A 1,509-nucleotide genomic window follows, 5' to 3' on the forward strand; every position below is an offset into this window, starting at 1 on the left:
AAATCTTTCCTTCTTTGATCTGTTTCCAAAATTCTACATTCTGCATACAAAGTGATTTACTCACCAGATAATAGACATTCTTGCTACTGTTAGTCCATAACAGTCCTTCATGCACTGGTGGTGGGCTCTTCTATAGCTTTATACTTTGCTATTTCCTACACTATTCCAGCCATTTGCACTCTCTCTCCGTCTTCATGTCACCCTCTTCCTTCTTCATGTTACTAACTCCCCGTCTTTTGTATTATTTCAGATCACAGCACCCAAATTGCTCCCCTATGGCTGACATACACAATGTGACTGAGTTCTTTTTTCTGGGACTCTCTTCTAATCAAGAGGTGCAGAGAGTTTGCTTTGTGATATTTCTGTTTTTGTACATGGCCATTGTGTTTGGAAATCTTCTCATGGTGGTCATTGTGGCAGTCAGCAGAAATCTTGGATCCCCCATGTACTTCTTCCTCAGCTCCCTCTCCTTTGTGGAGATCTGCTACTCCTCCACGACAGCCCCAAAACTCATCGTGGATCTCCTAGCTGAAAAGAAATCCATATCTGTATGGGGCTGCATGGCACAGCTTTTCTTCATGCACTTCTTTGGTGGCATTGAGATGTTCCTGCTTACGATGATGGCCTATGACCGCTATGTGGCCATTTGCAAGCCTCTGCACTACACCAGCATCATGAACCGACAGGTGTGTACAGTCCTTGTAGGAATGGCATGGATGGGAGGTTTTGTCCATTCCCTTGCCCAGGTCCTTCTCATCTTCCGCTTGCCCTTCTGTGGCCCCAATATCATTGACCATTATTTCTGTGATGTGCTTCCTGTGCTTAAACTTGTCTGCTCAGACACCTTCCTCATTGGTCTGCTGATTGTTGTCAATGGGGGAACACTGTCGGTGATCAGCTTTGTGGTCCTCTTATCATCCTATGCAGTCATCTTGTTCCACCTGAGAACTCAGAGTGCTGAGGGACGTCGCAAAGCTCTGTCCACCTGTGGGTCCCATGTCACTGTGGTTGTCATATTTTTTGCACCCTGTGTCTTCATCTATCTGAGACCGACAGCCACTCTTCCTATAGACAAGATGGTAACTGTGTTCTACACCGTGATAACTCCCCTCCTCAACCCTATCATCTACTCCCTGAGAAATGCAGAAGTGAAGAAAGCCATTAAGATTCTATGGACCAGGGCAACAAAAGTAGATAAAAAATAGAGGCAAATTTGTTTATTGTCATGCATCTGGAATAATGTTGAATACAAACTGATGGGATAAAAGGAGTAGAAAGGCCGGGAGGTGGCACACACACGCCTTTAATCCCAGCACTTGGGAGGCAGAGGCAGGCAGATTTCTGAGTTCGAGGCCAGCCTGATCTACAAAGTGAGTTCAAGAACAGCCAGGACTACACAGAGAAACCCTGGCTAAAAAAAAAAAGAGTAGAAAGAAAATTCTCAGGGCTTATTGGTTCTAGAGAGTTCTGTATCGTCCACCTTAAATGTTTTACTTTAAACACCTATAA

At 44.6% G+C, this 1,509-nt stretch overlaps 1 protein-coding gene across 1 annotated transcript; it reads left to right on the top strand.

The window, feature by feature from the left end:
* Positions 1-252: 252 nt before the first annotated feature.
* On the top strand, positions 253-1,287 carry Olfr1274 (olfactory receptor 1274). Its single transcript, NM_146263.2, has one exon. The coding sequence runs from the start codon at positions 276-278 to the stop codon at positions 1,203-1,205; it is 930 nt and encodes a 309-aa protein (NP_666375.2). The 5' UTR covers positions 253-275; the 3' UTR covers positions 1,206-1,287.
* Positions 1,288-1,509: the final 222 nt, after the last annotated feature.

This window comes from Mus musculus, chromosome 2, assembly GCF_000001635.26.
Source record: "Mus musculus strain C57BL/6J chromosome 2, GRCm38.p6 C57BL/6J".
Taxonomy (NCBI): Eukaryota; Metazoa; Chordata; class Mammalia; order Rodentia; family Muridae; genus Mus; species Mus musculus.